Raw genomic sequence first — 22569 nt, 5'->3', positions numbered from 1 at the left:
AAGAACCTGTTCCCATGCTGTTCTGTGACCCATCTTTGATTGTGTACCATTTGGCACCATAGAATTACAGAATGGTTGCAGCATGGGAGGCAACTTGGTCCATTATGTCCATGTTGGCTGTCTGCCAGAGCAACTGAACTTCCATCCATTGGCCTATTCTCCTTGCAGATTTTTCTTAAATCCCTTTTACGTATTTATCAGATTTCTTAGAATCATCCCCCACCACATTTGCAGGCAGTACATTCCAAGTTCTAGCCACAAACGGCATGGAATATTTTTCCTTGTCATTTAAAAAAAAATCTCTTCATCTTCATTTACCACCAGTGAATTCTCGTCCTTGGTTCCTTCACCAATGCAATGGACTTTTCACTAACCACTCTAAACTTTCTCATTGTTTTGTATTACTTCCATCAAATCTCCCTTTCAGCCTCCCTTTGCCAAATAAAGCAGTCTCAGTATCTATAATCTATCCTTTTAACTGTAATCTCTCATCTCAGGAATCATTCTGATAAATCTTTTCTGGTTCCCTATTAATGCTTTAAAACTCTGCTGCAATGTGACAATCAGAATTCAACACAATACTGCAGATGAAGCTGGACAAGAGTTTGTAATGCCTCAGCATAACTTTCTGAATTTTACTTTGTGTCTTAATTTATCAGAAAAACACTGTGTTTTCAGATTTCAGATTCAGATTTATTTATTACATGTGCATCGAAACATGCAGTGAAATGTAATGTTTGCGTTAACAACACACCCAATGATGTGCTGAGGGCATTGCCACCACACATTCTGGTGCCAACATAATATGCCCACCATTCTGTGCAGAACAACACAAAACAGATCATTGCATGATTCAAAGTACATTTATTACCAAAATACTTATGTGCAGTTTACAACCCTGGGAGTTGTCTTCCCCACAGACAGCCATGAAACAAAGTAAACCATGGAACCCATTCAGAGAAAAACATCAACCCCTCCCACGCAAATGGCAACAAAATAAAAGTGATAAACACAGAAAGTAAAACGCAAAATCAAAAGGCTTCAGGCATACTCAGTTCAGTTCAGTGTTTGTTATCTGCAGGATGCCCTGATTCAAATCACCCAAAATAGCAACAACAGAAGGAGCGACCAGAAACCAGAATCCCATCATTATGTGAACTACAGAGTCCAATACGCAAATCACTTTGATTAAACCTTGTGCAAACTCTGGCTCATTCTCCGGCAGCATCAAGTGAGAGAGACACCATCCGAATGCAGAGACCTTCCTCTGGGAGCAGCGAGCAAGAGGAAGAGGGAGACTATCACACATGTCTTCTTCCGGCAGCAGCGAGTGGGAGGGTGGTAGACAGCGATGGATACCTGCTCGCCTTCTGCACTTTTCCTCAATGATTTCAATCTTCCTCAGTGCTTTAGACAGAAAGAAATGGAGTTGATCATGGGCTGATCATTGCAGTTGACTGTGTGACAAAGCAACAGCAGCAAAACGAGCAACTTTCCTCCCTTCCTCCCTCCCTCCCACCCACCCACCTAAGCACATACACAGCCCTTAAACCATAGGTCAGGCAATCTTCTCCTGCCTCCAGTGGACTCAGACTCCTAGACACTGGGCCTTCAACTTCCACGGTGGACTCGCAGAGATTCGTACATTGGGGTTTTGGCCATCAGGTCTCGACTTCTGATCGATCCGGGCTTCGATGCTCTGTATCAATCCAGGACTCGCTGATGATGATGAATGAGAACCTGTAATCCAAGCCTCGAGCTCCGGACTTGGCCCTTCATTGTGTGTCCTGTGAATTTGAATGTTTTGTGCACAGTACCTCAATGTTCCTTAGTTTCTTCAGCACTTTTAGAACAGGACCCTTTATTCAACATTGCATCTCCTCATTCATCCTACTTAAAATGCACATTCCTCCACGTTAAATTACATCTGTCATGTGCCTGCCTATTCCTTCAGCCTTTTTGTATCTGTTAACAGCCTCTAACAGTACTCTTTACAAGCTCATGGCACTATCAAGCTTTGTATCATCTGCATATTTGGAAATTGTGGCTTATCTTTCATGTCTGCACCACCAGTTTGATTCCTTCCAATTCTGCCAAAGATTAATTAAATCAAAATACATACATCATAATTGGAAACAATGAGATTATTGGTAGTGAAGTGATTACAGCTCCTTGAAAATGGGGAACCAATAAGGAAATGTATGCCTTTCATTATGCAGGTGGTTATTTAAGGTTAAATTCCATCAGAGCTGTAGTGTTAAGTCTCAATTTAAAAATAACCATCCTCATGCTTTTAATTTAGGATATTGCAATTTAAGATCCATAGTTCCCCATTTAGCAAAGTTTCAAAGTTAACTTTATTAATCTATAAATGCAGTTCAACAATGCCACTAAATTAGTCAAGATCTCAGATGACTGCTTAACCCTTTCCTTCCTATTGAATATTTTGAGCACCCTGAAGGAAGACCATGGAAGGGTAAAAAAGCTTATTTACTAACATAGGCCATTACTGGTCTTCAGTAATGAGATTTATCAGAGAGGAAAAAGGCTCATTCTCTAAAATATGGAAGGATGAGAGATTCGAGGATCTCAGAACGTAAGTTGAGAAACTGCACATTGGTCAGAGTTGGCAAAATGGGGGGAGGGGTGCAGATTACGAATTTAACATTATTTCTGAATGAATGAAAGAAGAAATCAGTTTTTTTGTTGTTAAGCAGATGGTGGTTAAATATTCTAGCAGAAATATGAGTGGTAGAGGAATCCATATACTATACTATATACCATTTTTTTAACAGTAAGGAAAAGTGTGAGGGGAAATGAGATTATGTATTTATCTTCAATCAAAGAGCTGATCTAGAGGAAGAACGACTACCAAGAAAGCAGTTCTTGCATTAGTGCAAGTGGACAAACTGGACACTATAGTGCCTGATAAGAGTACCATTGAATTCCAAGCGTACGTGCCATTAAATGCCAAGCATCATCATAGAATCAGCTTAACGTTAGCCGTTGTAAGATAGGAGTTCGATACCCGGTACTGTCTGTAAGAGTTGGTAGGCTTTCTACGCGACCGCGTATGGGCGCTCCTGTTTCTTCCCACGTTCCAAAGATGATTGGTTAAGGTTAGTGAGTTGTGGGCATTCTCTGTTAGCACAAGAAGTGTGGTGACACTTGCCCAGCACAATCCTCACTGACTTGATTCGATGCAAATGACGCATCACTCAATCATTGATGTACATGTGACAAATAAAGCTCATCTCTACTGTGCTGCCTTTTTTTAGAGCTCCAGACTGTGTTTAACTTGGCATATGGATTCAACAGCAGGGAGCACCTTTCCACCTACATCCCTCATGTCACTTCCATACCCATTACCACTTTTGTAAAGGGATTGTCAGTTTATTTTTGTGTGAGGGTAACTTGTTTGTGCAGAAGTCCTAAGATCAGCACTTTAGCACTGTCACCGGTTCCCCAAGGATTCTTGACCCTGGCAAGAATAGGATGCTATGTAAATTTATAGTAACCACCTTCGAAAATTTTCTATAAAGCTACATAGTTTTTGTGCATTCCATTGTTCTCACAAGTTTCTGATGTCTATAGGGAATTGTGTGGAAACTAGTAAAACACTTTTGTGCTGATTCCTGTATTTCTGCTCAAGCCCCTTAGAATTGAGGATGAGAGGAGAAGATAAAAATGTCATTGTGATATTTGTGGAGCAGATCTCCTACCTGCAGGACACCTGCTTTTCAGAAGGGAGGAGTCCCGACACCTACTAACTACTATAATCACAACTCTGCCTCCGAGTCTATGGACAATATTGCCCATAACTGTGCTGTGTTGACTTACTATCAAGTCCATACATAATACTTTGATGATACGCATGTCATCTCTTCTAATGCAACTGAAACTACCTGCGTCTCAATATCACCAAGACCAAGGAGATGGTGGTGGACTTTAGGAGATCTAGGCCTCATATGGAGCCAGTGATCATTAATGGAGAATGTGTGGAGCAGGTTAAGACCTACAAGTATCTGGGAGTACAGTTAGACGAGAAGCTAGACTGGACTGCCAACACAGATGCCTTGTGCAGGAAGGCACAGAGTCGACTGTACTTCCTTAGAAGGTTGGCGTCATTCAATGTCTGTAGTGAGATGCTGAAGATGTTCTATAGGTCAGTTGTGGAGAGCGCCCTCTTCTTTGTGGTGGCGTGTTGGGGAGGAAGCATTAAGAAGAGGGACGCCTCACGTCTTAATAAGCTGGTAAGGAAGGCGGGCTCTGTCATGGGCAAAGTACTGGAGAGTTTAACATCAGTAGCTGAGCGAAGGGCGCTGAGTAGGCTACGGTCAATTATGGATAACTCTGAACATCCTGTACATAGCACCATCCAGAGACAGAGAAGCAGTTTCAGCGACAGGTTACTATCGATGCAATGCTCCTCAGACAGGATGAAGAGGTCAATACTCCCCAATGCCATTAGGCTTTACAATTCTACCGCCAGGACTTAAGAACTTTTTAAAAGCTATTATTAATGCTTTTTGAGATAGTGATTTAGATGCATATCATATTTTTTACTGAGTTAAGTATTGTATGTAATTAGTTTTTGCTACAACAAGTGTATGGGACATTGGAAAAAAGTTGAATTTCCCCATGGGGATGAATAAAGTATCTATCTATCTATCTATATATCTGAATTGAAACAAATTCCACATCTTCAGCACGAGGTACCATAGGCAGGTAGAGGTCCTGAAGAAGGGTCTTGGCCGATACTTCAGCTGTTTACTCTTTCCTGTAGACGCTGCCTGGCCTGTTGAGTTCCTCCAACATTTTGTGTGTGTTGCTTGGATTTCCAGCATCTGCAGATTTTCCAGTGTTGATGGTTAGTATACTTGCAGTAGTCCTGATGCCTTTATGTTGTTTGCTGGCAGTGTTTCAGTTACTGTAGCCAGCCAAAAGGTGGCTGGGGCCTGAAGAGGGTTGCCTGTGGACTCATTATACCAGCTTGCTGCTCATAGATACATCACAAGAGATATAATGCTAGTCCAAACTATTGGGGCGCTGAATCACCAATTTCATGGTGGCTACAGAAGAGGGTATTAGGCCATGAGATGGTGCTACAGCCCTTATGATACAACCTCACCATCTTGTGGCGACAGTTCTTGCCATTACCTCTTAGAAGACACCAAGGAGATGAGACAAGGCTGAAGAGGATGGACAGTCTCAATATAGACTGCTCCTGTCTGTCTGGGCCATACAAAGGGTTAATTGTTAAAAGACTATCTCAATTCCAACCCCCCCTCCCCCTATCATGGTCCCATTGCTACCTTGTCTATGACACATACCATCATATTTTCTTCCTTTTGCACAGAATGCAGTCTTAACCTAACTAAAAATAGAAGAATGAATGACTAGCTATATACATGACCCAAACTGCTCTTCAGTGAGCTATTTGTTTTCAGGTGGAGTTGCTCCTTTGAGAAGCACGTATGTCAGTTTACTCACAGTAAATGTTCACAAGTTGATAACAAGATCAAAAGTGTAATGCTACTGAGTAAGGGGTAACTACACTGGGGCTCTGAATTACTGCTGTTGGATCCGTATTATCCACCTGAGGGTGCCCCTTGTTTATAGTATAGGCATCCGTTAGTCTCGTGGGACCATGGATTTGCGCCTTGGAAGGTTTCCAGGGCGCAGGCCTGGGCAGGGTTGTATGGGAGACTGGCAGTTGCCCAAGCTGCAAGTCTTCCCCTCTCCACACGCACCGATGTTGTCAAAGGGAAGGGCACTAGGACCCAAGCAGCTTTGCACTGGTGTTATCGCAGAGCAATGTGTTGTTAAGTGTCTTGCTCAAGTTGCCTCAGCTGAGGCTCGAACCAGTGACCTTCAGGTCACTAGACCAATGCCTTATCCACTAGGCCACGTGCCAACACAACACACCCCTTGTTTAATGCTTCATATAAAGGCTACGTTTGTGTGATCCCTTGGTTCCTGACTTCTGCACGCCCCTCGCACTGTACTCTGCTGTTTAGGGTGTGGTTAGTGGAGGGCTGCTGACCCAGTGTGGAGCTGACAGCAGATGATCTTAGAGGTGAACCTTAAGCAGCTCTAGTTGAAGTAACATCTTCAGTTTGCACCGTTGTAGCAAGCTTAACAGTGGCCTGTTTGACCTGTTCAATGGACAACAGCAGAGTGCATGTGGGATCACAAATATTGTCATCCTAAGAGAGGTAATGGATTTGTGCTCAGTGGAATTGCTGTTGCTCCCTAGTTACAGATCCTCACAATCCTAGTAATCTGGCGAGCAGATTTCCCATGTCTAAAGGCGAGATAGCACCAGGGTGACCTTCTATTGCTGCACTCATACTTATAATGGAAACTGAGACTTCAGCCTTGAACACTGCATCATAATTAACAAACTGCAAACGTTGAGCTTGCCAATAATACCGAGCTTTGCACTAGGCCTTTGACTAAACTGATTCCCAAAGCCTCCGTGTTCCTTGAGCCTCGCGGAGATACAACAGATGTTCTGTTATGCCTTTATCAGCTTTCATCTGTTGCCTGTACATCAGTTAGCTCAGCGAAAGGACTGGTGTACAGTCTTGCCCTCCGGTGAGCTGATAACTGCTTTATTCTTATCTGCACTGGCCTGTAGCACAGTTGTGTCCTCAGTGAGTGCAGATCTTGATTGTATGCTATCATCTGATGTACATGCTGTGTCACTGCTTCAGCTAGTGACTGCAAATAAACATAATTTTGTGCTTTCACCAATTCTCTATTTTCCATCCCTCCATTGCCTGATGTTAAAAGAAAAACATCTGTGGTGAGGTGAAGGGAAGGAGAAAAGTTGGAAATGCACGCATAATATCATTTGCCTCTGTGATATTACACGATGAGGGGAGTGGCCAGAGCTGTGGTAATAGTACTTCCCAAATTGCTAGTGCCTTATCCTCTATAGCATGCCACTCTTTATCATAGAGCACTGTTCAGAATGATCTTGGCATCTTCAGTAGTCCCAGTGTACAATTTCACCAGACAGTAAAGACATCATGCAGTTCCACCGAGCTTGTAACGTCATTAGGGCCACTGTCAGCCATTACAATTGAGCTGCACAGTTATTGATAGTTGTATGCCAGTTGGTTTAAATTTAAGAACATAAGAAATGGCCTTACTGACATTGAGTGAGAAGTTATTGCTGTGACACCACTCAGCCAGATTTTCAACTCCATCCTATATACTGATTTGTCATAAGAACATAAGAAGTAGGAGCAGGAGTAGGCCATTTGGCCCATTGAGCCTGCTCTGCCATTCAATAAGATCATGGCTGATCTGCCATGGACTCATCTTCACCTACCTGCCTTTTCCCCATAAGACTGAATTCCCCTACTGTGCAAAAATCTATCCAGCCTTGTCTTAAATATATTTACTGAGGAAGCCTCCACTGTTTCATTGCGCAGAGAATTCCACAGATTCACCACTCTCTGAGAAAAGTAGCACCTCCTCATCTCCGTCCTAAATCTACTCCCTCGAACCTTCAGGCTATGTCCCCTTTTTAAAGTTTTTAAACTTTAATTTAGTTTTTCAGTTAGTGTGTAACTTGAGCTTTCCACCATGCAGAAGTCAGTATGATGAGTCCATAGATGGTGTGTTTCCTGCATGACATGGGGTAATCGTGTATTATTATTTCTGACGCACAGGTTTCCAATGTCATCCAACTGCATTACTGCCACCTCATTTTTATTGATGCACCAATCTGAATACATCACAGCTTGGCCTGTGACCACACAAAACTGCAGGGAGTTGCCAACACATCTTAGCATATCCTGGAAATCAGCCTCAGCTCCTCAGATTCTGTCTGCACTCCTCGCTGTCTTGGTAAAGCAGTCAGCATAATCAAAGCCCCAGCCCATCACAGATATTCTCTGTTCTCCCTTTCCCATCAGGCAATAGATATGAGCAGTTGAGAGGATTGACAGCTTTAAGTTCATCGGAGTGAATGTCACCAATAGCCCGCTGGACATTTTCTCTTCTCCCTTCTCCCAGTGAGCAGAAGATTTGGAATCATGAAAACATATACAATCAGGATGTACACCACTGTTACAAGGCTATTCTCTAGTACAATAAGGTGGACTCTTGATCTCACTCGTTATTTTTATACCACCTTATTGTTTAACTGCACTGCACTTTCTCTGTAGCTGTTACACTTTATTCTGCATTGTTACTGTTTTGCCTTGTTCTACCTCCATGCATTGTGTAGTAATTTGATCTCCTAGTTACAGTATGGAAGACAAGCTTTTCACTCTGTCTTGTTACATGTGACAATAATAAATCAATTCCAATTCCAAAAGCTCGGAAAGGCACCCCACTAGGTTCAAGGGCACCTTCTACCGTGCTGTTGTAAGACTATTGAAATGTTCCATTGTACAGTATGATGACTCTTGACTTCAGTCTACCTCACGATGATCTTGCATGTTAATAACCACATGCAGACCTGCAGTGCACTTTCTCCATAATTGTAGCACTTTACTCTGCACTCTGTTGTTGTTTTACCTTGTACTACTTCAATACACTAATCGAATGAATTGATCTGTATGGACGGTATACCAGAAGAGAGACCACGATAGCATAACAGTGCAAAGTTATGTGGTCAACTTCGGACACCTCCCTCCCCTTTCTTGATCTCTCTATCATTGGAGATAATTTATCTACTGCTATATTTTATAAACCTTTGCATTCTCACAACTGCCTGGACTATACCTCCTCCTACCCTGTCACTTGTAAAAATGCCATCCCCTTCTCTCAGTTCCTCTGAGTCCATTGCTTCAGCTCTTAGGAAGAGGCTTTTCACTCCAAAACTAATAAGATGTCCTCCTTCTCCAAAGAAAGGAGTTTTCCGTCCTCACCAACAATGATGCCCTCAGCCGCATCTCTTCCATTTCGCACACATCTGTCCTCACCCCATCGTCGCACCACGCCACCAGGGATGGGGTTCCTCTTGTCCTCACCGATCACCCCACTAGCTTCCATGTCCAGCACCTAATTCTCCATGACTTGCGCCATCTTCAACAAGATCCCACCACCAAGCATATCTTTCCCTCGCTTTCCACAGGGATCACTCCCTACGTGACTCCCTTGTCCATTCATCCTTCAGTACTTATCTCCCTCTGGTACTTATCCTTGCAAGCAGAACAAATGTCATACCTGTCCCTACCTATTTTCCTCACTGCCATTCAGGGGCCCCAAACTGTTCTTCTAGGCGAGATAACACTTCGCCTGTGAGTTTTTTGGGGTTATCTACTGAATCCAGTGCTCCCAGTGTGGCCTCTTGTATGTTGGTGAGATACAAAGTAGATTGGGAGACCGCTTTGCCAAGCACCCATGTTCCGCCAGAAAAAGTGGGATCTCCCAGTGGCCATCCATTTTAATTATACTTACTATTCCAAAATGTCTGTCCATGGCTACCTCCACTGTCGCGATGAAGTCTCACTCAGGCTGGGGGAGCAAAACTTTCTATTCTGCCTGTGCAGCTTCCGACCTGACGGCATGAACATCGATTTCTCAAACTTCCGGTAACATCCCCCACCATTCCCCATTCCCGTTTTCCCCCTCTCACCTTGTATCCTTACTTGTCCATCACCTCCCTCTTGTGCTCCTCCCACTTCCCTTTCTTCCATGTTCTTCTTCCCTCTCCTATCAGATTCACTCTTCCCCAGTCCTTTACCTCTTTCACCAATCAACTTCCCTGCTCTGTACTTCACCCCTCTCCTCTCCCAGTTCACCATCTACCACCTTGTATTTCTCCCCCCACCTTATTACTCTGACTTCTCTTCTGTTTCTCCAGCTCTGATAAAGGGTCTCAGCCTGAAACGTCAGCTGTTTTTGTGGATAGTCAGAGGCTTTTTCCTAGGGTTCAAATGGTTGCTACAAGAGGACACAAGTTTAAGGTGCTGGGGAGTAGGTACAGAGGAGATGTCAGGGACAAGTTTTTTTACTCAGAGAGTGGTGAGTGTGTGGAATGGGCTGCCGGCAACGGTGGTGGAGGCAGATACGATATGGGCTTTTAAGAGGCTTTTGGATGGGGACATGGAGCTTAGTAAAATAGAGGGCTATGGGTAAGCCTAGTAATTTCTAAGGTAGGGACATGTTCAGCACAACTTTGTGGGCCAAAGGGCCTGTATTGTGCTGTAGGTTTTCTATGTTTCTCCAGAGATGCTGCCTGGCCTGCTGGGTTCCTCTAGTATTTTGTGTGTGTTGGTTTGGATTTCCAGCATCTGCAGATGATCCCTTGTTAAAGGTCATAGATTAATTGGTCATTGTAACTTGTCCTGGGTCACTGGGTGGCGTGGCTCGGTGGGCCAAAGGGGCCTGTTCTGCGCTGTATCTCCAAAAAAGTTTTAAAAACAAACTTATCACTATACCTCAGTACATATGACAATAGAAAACCAATTTAAATTAGGCCTCCTTTTCTATTGGCCTGTTGTATATAAAGCTGTCAGATGTTGTTTTTCAGTGTTCAAACATGCGCTGTCAAGAAATTTGATCCAAAATCTGAATAATAAATGCAAACAGATATTAACACCATACATTTGTGAAAGTGGTGAGTAAGAATGGTCATATACATTTGATGATTCATGAAAAGATGCAGTGACAGAGGACTGTCAGATAATATGTGTAACATCTATATTTAGAAAGGAGATAGAATGTTAAGTAAATTATGCACCACTCAGTTCATATCAGTGGTAGAAAAATGTAGAATATTTCCAGCATCTAGAAACAAAATGTAATAATAAATAGCAAGCCTTTTGGAAAGGAAGACCTTGCTTAACAAACATTATTATCCTTTTTATTTTAAACCATCAAAATGCAATGTATGTAATTTACCTAGATTTTTTTAAAGGCCTTGGATAGATATTCCATAACTGTCTAGTGAATATGACAAAATGCAGAATCTAGAAGACTGGATTGGTAGCTATTTTCAAGGTGAAGACAGTAAGCTGGATAGCAAAGGTCAGCTATTTGGAATGGAAAATGAATAATGGTGTTCCTCGGAATCAGTGCTATGGCCACAACTGTTCTCAATTTAAATTAATAACGTAGACTTTGGAAACAGAGCAATTTCTTAATTGGCATGTGATGCAGAAACAAGAGGAATGCAACACTGTCTGAGAGACAGACTGAGCAAAAAAATTGACAGGGAATTCAACAGATATAAATGCCTGGCATTAGGTTTTGCTGGGAAAAACAGGAGTAGTCCCTTCAATGTGGGACTGCTCCTCACACTCAAAGTGGGACTGCAACGTTTCACATGCATATGTGAAGTCAGCGCCCCTTATTGAGAAGCAAAATCTCAGTGCATGCTATCCAAAAGGATCTCCCAGTCCAGTCCTTTCCGCCTACTTCCATGACACCTCACACGCACTTGATCTTTTCAAGGATTTTGGGTTCTCTGACCCCCATCAACTTATTTTTACCATGGATGTCCAGTCCCTATGCTTCTCTATCCCTCACCAGGAAGGCATCAAAGCTCTCCAATTTTGTTCTGGACACCCAGACCTAACCAGTTCCACTCCACCACCGTTCCCTCCCACCACCACTCTCCTCCGCCTAGCAGAACTTGTCCTCACTCTAAGTAATTTCTTCTTTTGCTCCTCCCACTTCCTTCAAACAAGAGGGGTAGCCATGGCTAATCTTTTAGGTCTCATCTATGCCTGCCTGTTTGTCGGCTACGTAGAACAGTCTATGTTTCAAGCCTACACTGGTGACCCCGTCCCGCCCTTTTCCTACACTACATCGACGACTGCATCGGTGCTGCTTCCAACAACCGTGCAGAACTCATCGATTTCATCCACTTTGCCTCCAACTCCCACCCTGCCCTCAAATTTACATGGTCCATTTCTGACACCTCCCTTCACTTTCTCAATCTCAATCTCTGTCTCTGGAGACAGCTTATCCACCAATGTCTATTACAAATCCACGGACTCTCACAGTCAACTGGACTATACCTCATCCCATCCGCTACTTGTAAAAACACTGTCCCATTCTCTCAATTCCTCTGTCTCCACCACATCTGCTCTCAGGATTAGGCTTTTCACTCTAGAATGAAAGAGATGTCCTCCAGCTTCAAAGAGAGGGGCTTCCCTTCCTCCACCATCAACACTGCCCTCAACCGCATCTCTTCCATTTCACACACGTCTGCCCTTACTCCATCCTCCCGCCACCCAAACAGGGATAGGGTTCCTCTTGTCCTCACCTACCACCCCACCAGTTTCTCCGAAACTTCCGCCACCTCCAATGGGATCCCACTACCAAGCACATCTTTCCCTCCCTCCTCAATTTCTGCTTTCTGTAGGGATAACTCCTTACTGACTCACTTGTTCATTCATCTCTCCCCACTGATCTCCCTCTGGGCACTTATCCTTGCAAGCAGAACAAGTGCTACGCCGACCCCTACACTTCCTCCCTCACTACCATTCAGGGCCCTAAACTGTCATTCCAGGTAAGGTGACACTTCGCCTGTGAGTCTGTTGGTGTCATATACTGAGTCCAGTTCCGCCTCATGTATATTGGTGAGAGCATCTATGCTCCATCCGCCAGAACAAGCGGGATCTCCCAGTGGCCACCTATTTTAATTGCACTTCCCATTCCCATTCCGATTTGTCTATCCATTGTCTCCTCCTCTGTCGTGATGAGGTCACACTTAGGCTGGAGGAACAACACCTTGTATTCCTTTTGGGTAGCCTCCAAACTGATAACATTTACATCAATTTCTTAAACCTGGTAGTGCCTCCCACCACCCCCCCCCCGCCAGCAGTTCCCATCCCCTTTTCCCTCCCTCACCTTATCTCCTTGCCCACCCATTGTCTCCGTCTGGTGATCTCCCCCCTTTATCTTTCTTCCATGGCCTTCTGTCTTTTTCATCAATCAACTTCCCAGCTCTTTACTCCATCCCTTCCCCTATCACCTGGTGTGTTTCTCTCTTCCCTCCCCCCACCTTTTAAATCTACTCCTCAGCTTTTTTTCTCCTGTCCTGCCAAAGGGTTTTGGCCTGAAACATCAACTACTCTCTTCCACAGATGCTGCCTGGCCTGCTGAGTTCCTCCAGCGTTTTGTGTATGTTGCTTGGATATCCAGCATCAACAGATTTTCTCTTGTTAGTGATTTGGGTTTTCAACATATGCTGTAGTCTGACTACAGAGATTTGCCACCTGGGTTCAGATGCACACCCGCAGATGATCAGCCTGCCTAACCTGGGATATTGAGTCTTGTTCATTTATATGCACAAAACTGATTAATTGTATGGAAAATTGTGGGTTTCATGCAATAGAGCAAGATTCTGGAGGCCAAACGTTCAAAAGGTATACTGTAACTCTGCCTTTACTGTATCTTTTCAGACAAGGTACATTTCCCAAGCCAATATCTTTAAAGTTGTTTTTCACTTCCTGTTTTAAATATTTCCAAAAAGTTTATTAATCTGAATTCAATCTTGTCCAGGATGTGCTAGTGGAAATGTTTTGGATGATAGTTGAAGAACACCATGAGTAATCACCAGATTGCAGTGGGGTAATTTGTCATGGGTACTGGTAGCTATAAAAATGATTAACCTTACTGCAGTGCAGAATGTTTTTTACTCACAGAAAATTTGATTCATCTCTGTTGCATCTTATTTTCCAATTGGAAGCAGTGTTCTTATTTTACCTGTTTAATAAGGTTATGCTGAATGCATCTGTGTACTCTTTCCCCCACAGATTTGGGACATTGGTGGTCAGCCAAGATTCCGAAGTATGTGGGAACGTTACTGCCGAGGAGTCAATGCTATTGTGTGAGTTTACAAACTGAAAATTTTATGATTTCAAAATATAGAGCCTGTCCTCCACTTCTACCCTCTCCCAGTCCTCTTCCACCTCATCTTCATCTCCTCTTTGCCTCTCGTACCATCTCTTCAACTTCCTCTCTCCCTCTCCTACCTTCTCTCCTTTCCTCCTCTTCTCCCCTCTTCTTGTCCTTTAGCCCCTTCTTGGTGTACTTCCTTTTCTCCCTTGCTCTCCCTCTCGTGCTTGTTAAGGCTTCCTTTCGCAGTGTACTTGACCAGTGCTCCTGATGCTTGTTTTTAGCTACATGGTGGATGCTGCAGACTTTGAAAAGATTGAAGCTTCAAAGAACGAACTCCACAACTTATTAGATAAACCACAATTGCAAGGAATTCCTGTAAGTCAACCTTTCTTTCATACTGTATGTTTAGATTGCTTTCCATATTACCTGAAAAGTAACACAAAAGGGCCCACTTGTAAGGTTTCGGAAACCTTGCTGTTGATTTTGGAATACTTGTATTTTTAATATAATTTTGTTCTAACTTTTGTGAAGGTATAGACTCTCAGTATATCTTTCTGGAGGGCAACCTCTTAGACTCAATGTAATTCTGAGCACCTGCAAATGACGACATGGTGTCCTGCATCTGAAGTTAGTTCCCTGCGCCATCAGCTCTGTCTTGAAACCCTGCCATTGTTAGCACTTGCAAAGTGGAGGCTATGTCCCTTTCCACAGAGAAAGCATGGGGTTAAACAATTGAATAGTAAACAATTCAAGAGGGATCTTTCAGTTTCTGTAAATTGAATGGGAAAACAGCCTTGAGTGGAATTTGTCTGTCTCCTTTGGAGAGCAAAAGAAAGGAGAGACAGCAATGGTAAGAAGCTATCAACTGAAGTGTTAGCATCCAGGAGCCATATTAAAGACAGACGTGCCTTGACTGTGGCACTGACATACACCAGGACTGTTAAAGAGAAAGCCTGTGTTTGTATAATAGCTTTTAAGACCTTGGACAGAGATAGGGAAGAAATGATCATGTCACCAGATATTGGTATCATATGCATAAAAACTGGGCTACACCTGTTTCTCAGTAGAACTCCTTAGTCCAAAATGAGTCCAGCACAATTAGTTCTGATGTTGAGCCCTGCTGAAGGGTCCCAGCCTGAAATGTGGCTGAAATGTGCCTCTTTTTCTCGATGATGTCTGGCCTGCTGAGTTCCTCCAGTATTTTGTGTGTTGCTTTGATTTCCAGCATCTACAGATGTTCTTTTGCTTGTGCAGCACAATTAGTGTGTTTTCCCAAACAAAGTTGTGAGAGACGCAACTTCATCTTAAACACAAAGAACACTGCAGATGCTGCGGTCAAAGCAACAAGTACAAACACGCTGGAGGAACTCGGCAGGTCGGGCAGCATCCATAGAAACGAGCAGTCAACATTTTGGGCCAAGACCCTTTGTCAGGACTGAAGAGGGAGGGGGCAGGGGCCTTATAAAGAAGGTGGGGGGAGGTTGGAAGGTGCCAGGTGAAAAACCAATGAGCAAAGATCAAGGGGTGTGGGAGGCGATAAGCAGGAAAGGTGAAGAAGGAATGCAAGGGGAAAGCACTATTTGTAGTAGAAGGAGGCAGAATCATGAGAGAGGTGACAGGCAGCTGGAAGAGGAGGCAGAGTGAAAGTGGGATGGGGGAAGGGAGGGGGAGGGAATTACTGGAAGTTAGAGAATTCGATGTTCATGCCAAGGGGCTGGAGACTACCCAGACGGTATATGAGATGTTGCTTTTCCAATCTGAGTTTGGCCTCATCATGGCAGTAGAGGAGGCCATGTATGGAGATATCCGAATGGGAATGTGAAGCAGCGTTGAAATAGGTGGCAACCGGGAGGTCCTGTCTGTTGTGGCATCAGTGTTGCCCTCACCCGCATCTTCTCCATTTTCCAAACTTCAGCCCTCACCCCATCCTCCCGTCACCACAACAGGAACTGAATTCCCCTCGTCCTCACCTACCACCCCACCAGCCTCCAGATCCAGCATATTATCCTCTGCAACTTCCGCCGCTTTCAACAGGACCCCGCCACTAAGCGCATCTTTCCCTCTCTACCCCTCTCTGCTTTCCACAGGGATTGTTCCCTCCATGACTGCCTAGTCCACACATGTCTCCCCTCAGATCTCCCACCTGGCACCTATCCCTGCTAGCGTAAGTGCTATACCAGTCCCTACACCTCCTCTCTTACCACCATTCAGGGCCCCAAACAGTCCTTCCAGGTGAGGCAACACTTCACTTGTGAGTCTGTTAGGGTCATCTATTGCATCCGGTGGTCCTGTTGTGGCCTCCTCTACATCGGCGAGACCCAACACAGATTGGGGGACCACTTCATCGAGCTCCGTCCGCCACAACAGACAGGATCTCCCGGTTGCCACCCACTTTAACTCTGCTTCACATTCCCATTCGAATATGTCCCTACATGGCCTCGTCTACTGCCCTGATGAGGCCAAACTCAGGTTGGAGGAGCAACACCTCATATACCATCTGGGTAGTCTCCAGCCCCTTGGCATGAACATTGAATTCTCCAACTTCCGGTAATTCCCTCCCTCTCCCTTCCCCCATCCCACTTTCACTCTGCCTCCTCCTCCAGCTGCCTATCACCTCTCTCATGATTCTGCCTCCTTCTACTACCAATAGTGCTTTCCCCTTATATTCCTTCTTCACCTCTCCTGCCTATCCCCTTCCTGCTTCCCCTCCCCCACCCCTTGATCTTTCCCCTTACTGGTTTTTTCACCTGGCACCAACCAGCCTTCTCCTTCCCACCCTCCCCCCACCTTCTTTATAGGGCCCCTGCCCCCTCCCTCTTCAGTCCTGACGAAGGGTCTCGGCCCTCAGCAGAGCTGCTGACACTTGGCTGCACCATGGTCAGGGAACAGTGTTGGTCCTCTGGCAACTGGACGACAGCAGCAACATACAGTGTCTACCAAAGAGGAGACGGGAGCTTCGGAAAGGGAGAAAGCTCGCAGGAAGTCTGAAGGGGATGTTGAAGCACTGATCCATGAGGAAGGATTCATTTGTCAAGGGAACTGGGGGCAGGTCTGCGGTTGGTAGGAGGTGGACTATGGATTACCATGTGTACTGCTCTCTCATGCACTTGCATTTCCACACACACACTACCCAGTCCTAACCATCCAGCACTTTCACCATCTCCATTGACGTTCTCCCAATACTTACAACCAATCCTCTCAATACAGGGTTATGGAGAAGTAATTTTGTGAGCTGCGTCTTCTCCACTTTGGGCTAAAGCAGTGAGGAACAGATCACTGGAATGGCAGTGGGGTTGGGCCTTGAGAGCAATGCCTCACTCAGCCGACCGAGATGAACAAACTACCGCAACACAGGAGGAGTCCACACCAGTTATCAATCATCCACTTCCACCACTCCGACACTCATCCCATTTTATTCTCTGACGTTCCCACCAGATCCGCCCGTGAGTGGCACTTTACAATATCTAATTAACCCGGCAGCTCGCAGCTCTTTGAAAGTGGGAGGAGACAGCGTCAGCTGGAGGAAATCACTGCGTGGATGAAGGGAAGAGTACCACACACGGTAGTTGAGGTTGGGAGTGACCAGGGTTACTAGAGCTGAGAGGAAGGAGCAGTCTTGCTGCACCACTGTGCCACATCCCCAGTGGTTTACCACTCTTTCTGAGGAGCTTTAAACTATCCCCAGCAGCAAAGCCCAGACCTTTATATTGAGATCACAATTGTTCTCTTCAAGGACAGGAGCAGTGACCCAAACCAAAATGTGCCAGGTATGCTTATTAGCAGTGCTTCATTATGATCATTACACCTAGTTTGTTCCGAGCGATACCATGCGCACTGCTGCGAACACTATAAGACTATAAACGTGTTTTGAGTGCGGCCACTGGAATCCTCCTGTTTGCCCTTCTGCTGGGAGTGGGAGAGCACAGGGAGATGGGAGGAGCTGAAAGGAAGACTGGGAAAAGCAGGAGGAGGGTGGACACAGTGCTTTGGCAGATTTCCCTTCCACTGGGCATTAACAAATCACCATGCACCTTGTCAGGTCAAATACTTGAGGTGGCCAAGACTGCCGAGGAATAGAGGGGTATTGACAATGTGCAAGCAGGTATACATTTTAAATTGGCAACGCGGTTATCAGAAACATCGTGGACTGAAGGTTCTGTGCAGGACTATTCTGTGTTATTGTGCCGCTCCCCCAGGATTCTACTACTCACCGACACACCTGGGGCAACTGACGCTGGCTCATTAGCTTGCCCACCTGCACATTTTTGGGAGTGGCAAGAAGCAGCGTCACTAGAAGGAAACCTGTGTGATCGCAGGGAGAATGTAGAAAGTCTGCACAGACTGGACTGGAGGTCAGCACTGATCCAGGGTCTTTGGCAGTGGTTGGTCCATCTGTGGCACTTGGAGCCCCATGGCCATTAGGCTGTGAATGTCTACATCTGAAGGGTATTAATTTCCCAGGATTCATCCCTGCTCATCTGTTCTACCATCCCTTTCATAGAGAATCTACAGGGGTTAAGGGGAACAGGCAGAGGAGTGAGTCCAGTTGGTTTGTTCAAAGAGAAGGTACAGGAATGATGGACCAAATGGCCTCCTTCCTTACCATAACTTTATTAAAAACATAATATCAATCTCTACTGAAGTGTCTTCTCTGAGAAGCTTCTGGATATGAACTCTTACAGAGTGAGAAGCAAATACTTGGTGCTGCTCTTTCCGTTATGCATGCCACAGGAGAGGGTGCAGAATGGATCCATCTGGACATTCCTGGGATTTGTTATTCAGTTGTGAGGAAAGTCTGAATGGCCTGGGTTTATTTGCCTTGCAGCAGTAGACAGCAAGACTCAGTTTTTCCTGCTTAAAACAACAAGGTATTGGTTGGAGTTGAGGAGTAGGGGATCAGAAGATTGTTTTCTCACTGAGAGTGCAGCTGAAGTCTGGAACACGCTGTCAAAGGAGTGTTTGAAGCAACAGCTCACACAGAATTTAACAAGTGTCCAAGGCGTGGAACACCATGGACCAAGTGCTGATAAAGTGGGATTAGTACAGATAGTTGGCATGGACATGATGAGGATGTATGACATTCTGATTCCAGGAGAGATGGGGTTAGAGACAGCTGCGGACAATAGTTTGACAATATAGTGCTTACATCTAGTTCCTGTGAAAAAGTGAAATGTGTTGCTTCTACTTCCCAAGACATTAGTTCTTTCGATTGTCTATCATGAACATCCGCTACTTTCCTAGTCCTCTTGTTCCTTCTGCCTGAGGTTAGTGGTTCTTGAGAGCCTTTCAGTGATGAACATAACAAAAAGAGGAGGAGCAGTGCTCTTCCAGCGTCACTTCTGTCTTTGTTTAAATACAACGCAGTGAAGCCTCCACATGTTGAGTATCTGGACTGGTGAAGCCAGTGCAGTGTCATCATGGGGAAACTGACGGAGGTCTCCATCACAACCTTAAAATCAAATGGAAAATTTTAAAAACTGCAGATGCTGGAAATTTGAAATTAAAACAGACAATTCTGAAAACACTTAGCATGCCAGTTACCACATGTGGAAAGAGAAATAGACATAACATTTCAAGTCTGAAACCCTTCACTCTTGTGTGAGTGCCTTCTGTATTTCTACATTGGGTATGGTAGAACTGTGGACAAGAGTGAGAAGCCAAAGAAGGAGAGCCTAGCCCTTCATTCTTAAATCAAAGTCAATGAAATTGTTCGTCCATGAAAACAAAGCTAGGCCAACCTTGATGATGACCAGCAAACATGACAGAAATTTGAGGCCATGAACATGTGGGTAAAGGTTCTAAAAGCTGTGGAAAACCTGTACTGCAAAGCTGTTGCTGGTAAGAGGGACCTGGGATGCTCCTGCTTGTAAAGACTGGCTGTGTATTTGGTTCTTTGATATGGCCACTTCTGTTTGAACATCTCTGACCTTGCTGAGCCTGCTATGACGACCTGGGAGCCTTCAGTTATGCAGTGGAATCACTGTTAGTTTAAACTGCCCTGTGGACTTTGGAAAGTGATTGCACTGTTAGTCCTGAAACTACCCATTGAGGTGGCCATTTAAGTATTGAGTTAAGCAGGACTGTAGCACGCTGTTCTGTCAAGCACCTACACTCTGTCCACCGCAAAAGGCAGGATCTCCCAGTGGCTACCCATTTCAGTTTGATTTCCCTTTCCTATCCTGACTTGCCTGTCCTTGGCCATCTCAAATGCCGTGATGAGGCCAAACCTGGGTTGGAAGAGCAACACCTCCTATCGCCTACCAGCTTGTACTCCTTCCCCTTTCCCCACCTTCTTTTTCTGACTTCTGCCCCCTTTTCCAATCCTAACTAGTTATTCCCCTTCGTAGATGCTATCCAACTTGCTGAGATCCTCCAGAATTTTGTGTGTGTTGCTCAAGGGTTTCCAGCATCTGCAGAGTCTCTTGTGTTTGCTTTCTTCTGCTGCTGTTGTGACTAATAATTGACATCATTCTCTTTGTAAGTGACACTGGAAAAATGTTAAGTGTGCTCAGTTAAATTTTGACAGAATGTGTCCATTTAGTTTTGCAAAGATCTCATGAGGGAATAATCACTAATACAGTTTCCTCCAGATAAAGTTGACCTTGGTTCATGTAGTGTTGAAAATTAAAAGCAGAATTTTCCAAGTTCATATGGTAGAGAAACATTCCAGTAACAGGAAGTAATAATTTTGAACTATTGTTAAGTATTAAACTTGGTTTCCTAGAAAGCAAACTGATAGATGATCCTCATTGATTTTTATTGATGAATATCAGGAATAGCCATTGGTCCCTAGTTTAATGAAGCAGGTCACATAATTGAATTGACTTTATTTCTTGTACCCTTCACATAGGTGAGGAGTAAAAATCTTTATGTTACATCTCCATCTGAATGTGCAATGTGCAAATTGTAGTAGTTTGTAATAAACAGTATGTACAGTAAGATGTACATCAGAACGGTCAATATAACAGAAACAACTGTGTCAGCATGAATTCATCAGTCTGATGGCCTGGTGGAAGAAGCTGTCCGCCTATTGGTCCTGGCTTTAATGTTGCGGTATCATTTCCTGGATGGTAGCGGCTGGAACACCTTGCGGTTGGGGTGACTAATACCATATTTTATATAATATAGAATAGAAGGCCATAGAGCCCCTTAGTGCCTGTCCCACCATTCAGCAGGGCATGGCTGACTTCTACACCTCAGCACCAGTATCCCTTAATATCACAGAATTTGATTTCTATCATGAATTCTAAAGATTTACTATCCTCTGCATTAAAAAAATATATACATTCCTCTCTGCCCTTTAGTGCAGCGTCTCTGCATCTACCCTGCTCAGCCCCTTAACAATTATGTCTCTGTTGGATGCTGTGGAGTTTGCCCGAAGTCATAACCAAGTCAGGTTCTTGAGTACCTTCAGACTGTGAAATAATGATGAATGAGCTCTTTGCAGCAAACTCAGTTTGCATCATTATAATAAATCAATCTGTGAAAACTGTCTTCCCCCTCGCACTTTGTAGAGCAGTCATCCCAAGTAGCTGATTCTATGTTTATTGAAATGAATTTGTGCATCTGAAAGTAGATCACTTGCCACAGAGTCTGAAATATACTTAGCAGACTGATTCTGAAAAGCTTTAAGCATCTTATTGAAAGTCTGTATTGAAGCAGTGATGAAAGTTAGACCTGTACATCATCAGCATCTTGCATTTCACTTCTGTTTTTGTCTGCCTATTGTGGCATCCTTGAGCACAGCAGGAGTGGGGTGGGGGTTAAAAAAGGGTCTTCCCTTTTTCCATGCCAGTCTCCTTTTGACAGAAGTTTGCTGAATAAAGTTACCATGGCTCAGAGGAAAATTGACACAAGTATAGAAAGCGGCCAGTCAGAAATATTAAAATACTGAAATCATTTACTGGTGTCATTCTCCACTGTGGCAGTCGGTGCACTGATTTGAGTGCCACCCCTCCCCCCACTTCATACAATAGCGTTATGTTGTTGAAGGGAACAACAAAAGCGATTGAGCATTAGTTTGCTGAGGTAAGTTTTCTAATGACATTTTATATAGTATGTATTTATTCATTCTTGCTATGCGGGTATTGTTGGTTCTGTATTCATTTCAATTCCTACCATTAGTTAGACTTGCATCATGGAAAAGTGCTGAATCAGACATCCAGTGGTAGCTCTGCTTAATTCAACAGATTGAAGGCTTGTGGCGCAATGAGTGAGACGTCATTGAAATTGGAGTGGAAAAATTAATTGATAGATAAAAACAAAATGTTGGAAGTATCCAGCAAGTCAGTCACCAGCAGGAAATAGAGGTCTGTCTTTCTCTCTTGGATGCTGGCTGAAGTATCATTTCTGTTTCTCTTACCACAGATGCTGCTCGGCTTGCTGAGCTTTTCCGGCATGTTCTATTTTTATTTCAGATTTCTGGCATCTTTATTTTTTTTTTATTTTCATGTGCTTCTGAAAGTTCACTTAATTATTTCATCATGTAGCATCAACTGGAAGTCTTGTCACCTTTTTCTCAGCATCTTGCTTTTTATTTTATTTATCTTCCTTTTACTTGTGTGTGGCTTTAGTGCCAGCAAAGCTTACCCCAGCCAAAAAGCATTTTGGATAGAGATTGTGGAGCTGTGATCCATTTCTAATTTCAGAGTCCAGAGTAAATTTATTACCAAAGCAGATAACACGTCACCCTATGATTCATTTTCTTGCAGACATTCACAGTCGAACAAAGAAACACAATGGAATCAATGT

At 44.1% G+C, this 22569-nt stretch overlaps 1 protein-coding gene across 1 annotated transcript in view; it reads left to right on the top strand.

Moving 5' to 3' along the window:
• Window positions 1-22569, top strand: part of LOC140734718 (ADP-ribosylation factor-like protein 8B-A) — a 118403-nt gene that overhangs the window by 56008 nt on the left and 39826 nt on the right. The window contains exons 3-4 of the mRNA XM_073059092.1: window positions 13734-13807; window positions 14100-14193. Of these exons, the coding sequence (XP_072915193.1) occupies window positions 13734-13807; window positions 14100-14193 (168 nt within the window). The remainder of the gene's footprint in view (window positions 1-13733; window positions 13808-14099; window positions 14194-22569) is intronic.

The sequence above is a fragment of the Hemitrygon akajei genome, chromosome 10 (genome assembly GCF_048418815.1).
Source record: "Hemitrygon akajei chromosome 10, sHemAka1.3, whole genome shotgun sequence".
Taxonomy (NCBI): domain Eukaryota; kingdom Metazoa; phylum Chordata; class Chondrichthyes; order Myliobatiformes; family Dasyatidae; genus Hemitrygon; species Hemitrygon akajei.
The sequence above is the reverse complement of the archived record's forward strand: the minus strand, read 5'-3'. Positions and strand labels throughout refer to the sequence as shown.